Raw genomic sequence first — 3427 nt, forward strand, 5'->3', positions numbered from 1 at the left:
ATGTGGCATTGCCCATCGATTAGCACAGTAAAAAAAAGAAGCAAACGTGAAACATCAAACCTTGTTTAACCCGTGTGAGAGCCTCTGCAACAACCCTCGTATCTTCTGAATCAACATCTGCTTACCAATTGAGAGGAATATTATTGTATATTTACCAACATTTTATATTTATCGTATCTTCTGAATCAACATAAATGTTTACACTTCATGAACTGTCAACCGTTATAAAATGTTCATTAAGATGAATTCAAATGAGGTGCTTAGAGGTGTTTACCAATGCTTCTGCCTTCCAATACAACAGCAGCATGACGATTAAGATCTTGCAAAAGTGATCGTTTAAACTGGTCATTCTGTGGTTCAACAACATCCATGGTGCCATCACGCTGGATCCCGTGGTCCTGTGTTACAGGAATGTTAAATTAAGCACAATATAAGATAATTTAATACAGTATATTGTAAATAATCTTTCAACCGCATACAAAGAGCACAAAGTCAATGTTGAGATTAATGTTCTCTAGAGATCAGTTTTGAGCTACTTCTCACACATGCTAATATAAAAGTATCGGTCATGTGGATAAGCAAAAGCAGTAACTCAGAATTATCTGAAAGAAACTAAATTTCTTGATTTAACAACTCTGATCAGGTTCGCTAAGAATTCTAGAAAACAAAACATGTGACACACATGGTTACGAATTTGATTCTTAACAACGTTAGTATTGTCCCAGTTCTTGCCATACTATTTCTTTTAGGGATAGACAATACATAAACACCAACACTAAAAACATCGACGAAAGACATTTCTGTCTGAGTGAATCTGTACGGTATTAACTGAACATTGAAATCTTCTTTCAATAGAACCATTAACGCGCTATTTTGAAATTATCCAAACCTTTCACATACAGTGGTAGTTAAGTTACTTACCATAAGATGACTGTAGTCGTCTCCCTCGTCAGCCTCCATGTCAAGAGTTGGATCAACCCGTCTAATCTACAGAAATGACATTTAAATCAGATGGATATGCCACATATTTTCTTTTCAAGCAAAAGACATGGAAAATAATTAATTCATAAAAGAAAACTAACCTTTTGACGAGTTTCCCGAGCCAATATCTCATCAGGCTTCAGAAATACAGCGAGTTCCTCGTCCTCAGCAGCTTCTGCTGCAGCTACTGCTGTATTTTTGGTGCTGTAAAGATATTCTGCTCTAAAATATTTTGTCCAGAAGTCTTTTTCTGTCATCTACCGTAGGAAATAACTACCAAAGCCAGTTAAGATTCGTCTTATTTGAAGATTAAACCTATAAACAAAGATTGTCACGGTGTGCTAGTTTTGGTTACCTTACTCGGAACATAATTTATGAATGCCTGCCGTACAGCCGGCTTCTCAGCAAAAATCTGAAAGCGTAATGAAGAAAACATAAGTGAGAAAAGGACTGTAGCATGAATGAAGTAACATTTCAGTACACTTGCAATCAATGTACTGGCTATGCAAGCACAAAATATAAGGGGGGCTGAACGGCTGTTAAAAAAATTTCATATTCCTCACTTATAGTCTCACATTGGACTCTGTAAGTTCAAGCACATAAAGCAACCTGAACACCTATCAATGGATATCTGACCCAATATATGACCATCTGCGACTTCATCCCCATTAAATCGAAAAACTTATGATGACGACCTTTGAGGATCCAACTTGGATTCGGATTCAGAAACTTATAGAGCACTTATACTAATTAAAAAAAAACACAGTGAACCAAAGAGCTCACCTGAAAAATGATCTCAGGTGTCAAGTTAAACGTCACTCTATTAGTCTGAAAGAAGAAAAATGAAGAAAGTGGTTAGTAAACCAGCAGAGATTTCACATGATAATATGATATTATATCAACACATAAATGTAATTAATCCGAATACATCAGTGTAGGTGCATTGTTTCTTTCCTACAAAAGCACGTACACGAACATGGTACCATCTGCCAGGAAGGAGCTGAGAAAATGGAACCATACCCGTCCATCAGTAGATGGTTTGATGCCAGAAACCATCATGCTCTTAAGCCCGAGCTGCTGCTTTGACTTTCGGATGGAATCTTTACCAAGCAATTTCTACGATCAGAATAAAGTCAGTAACTACAACGACATTGAAGAGAACGAGAAGCAAGGGAAACAGAAAGGAAGTAACCTTCCTTGTAGCCCAGAATTCATCTTCCGTCAGGACTTTACTTTCCACAAACTGCTTATGCAATCTCTGCAGCTCACTTTATACCATGTATATATTACTCATATTAGAAGGAACTTGATGAGCCAATGAAACTTTAAACAAAAAAAGAAAAAGGCAACTCGATGTTCTGATTACGACGTACCTATTTTCTCTAAGAAGCTTGAATCGTAGCTCCAATTCTTTATTACTGAGTTGCTCGGTAGATGTCGAGACAGCTGCTTTCTTAGGCTCCTCGTCACTTTTACCAAGGGCCGCTGTTTATAGTTAAAAAAAAAAGAAAAGAAAGAAAAGGTTTACAGAAACACCACGAAAGAAACAAGAGAAATAGTTCCCAACCAATAAAAGCAAAACAAAGGCACATGGAGCTTACTGATGAAATCACGGCAAGCATGCATGTCAGGATAATTTTCAAACTCAAAGATATGATTCCTTCCCTGTAACTAAAGATGAGGAGGAAACTTCAATGAACACTGAGCTTAAAAAAATTCACATATCTTAATACTTTAAGCACAAAAATGCACAAGAGAAGAAGAGACCTGCTTGATAGTGAGATTGAGCCAAGGAGGTTTATTTGATCCTTCTTTGGTAAATTTTTGAGCTGAGAAATTGTAGAAGAAACACAATGGCAAAATTGACAACAAATCATAACGAAAACAAACTATAGGCAACATAGCACTGTGAGGAATGAGTCATGAATCATAGATTTTAACACACACAAAGAGAGAGAAGGGGGTAACATACTTATGTTCTGAGTCTGAACTTTGAGCTTTGAATCTGATTTGGGATCATTAGGGACGAAGAGCAACATCCCTTCACTCTGCGAATTTAAGAAACAGCAGTCAAACAGATATATAGATAATACAAACTCATGGGAAGGAAGGTCTTGCTTTGCTCTTGTATTGTAAAACATACAATTTTGAGAAATCCAGGAGTTCCTGGATCCTTGACAGAGCTCTTGTATTTGACTCGCTTCTCCACTTGCTCACCAGCCATCTCCAAATCGGTGGATCAAGCTATACTGGAATCTAGGTTTTATGCTCTCTATGAACGAGAACGAGAACGAGACGACGGAGAGAGAGGTGTGAGTTCGACTCCTCTGCTCTTGGGAAAGGGGCGTTTGTTTTTGGATTCGCCGAGCCCAACCAACACACCCTTTCAAAGGATCCGACCCGAATCCGGCCCATAACCACTTACTTTTTTTTTTTTTTTTTTTTT

At 37.6% G+C, this 3427-nt stretch overlaps 1 protein-coding gene across 1 annotated transcript in view; it reads right to left on the reverse strand.

The window, feature by feature from the left end:
• LOC104744181 (probable RNA polymerase II transcription factor B subunit 1-1) overlaps positions 1-3317 on the reverse strand; it is a 6864-nt gene extending 3547 nt beyond the window's left edge. Inside the window, exons 1-13 of the mRNA XM_010465191.2 lie at positions 3125-3317; positions 2954-3029; positions 2749-2810; positions 2583-2646; positions 2355-2466; positions 2174-2249; positions 2002-2097; positions 1765-1809; positions 1337-1393; positions 1083-1238; positions 922-987; positions 275-398; positions 47-117 (exon numbers count right to left, since the gene is read on the reverse strand). Of these exons, the coding sequence (XP_010463493.1) occupies positions 47-117; positions 275-398; positions 922-987; positions 1083-1238; positions 1337-1393; positions 1765-1809; positions 2002-2097; positions 2174-2249; positions 2355-2466; positions 2583-2646; positions 2749-2810; positions 2954-3029; positions 3125-3205 (1086 nt within the window). The 5' untranslated portion in view covers positions 3206-3317. The remainder of the gene's footprint in view (positions 1-46; positions 118-274; positions 399-921; positions 988-1082; positions 1239-1336; positions 1394-1764; positions 1810-2001; positions 2098-2173; positions 2250-2354; positions 2467-2582; positions 2647-2748; positions 2811-2953; positions 3030-3124) is intronic.

This window comes from Camelina sativa, chromosome 14 (genome assembly GCF_000633955.1).
Source record: "Camelina sativa cultivar DH55 chromosome 14, Cs, whole genome shotgun sequence".
Classification (NCBI taxonomy): Eukaryota; Viridiplantae; Streptophyta; class Magnoliopsida; order Brassicales; family Brassicaceae; genus Camelina; species Camelina sativa.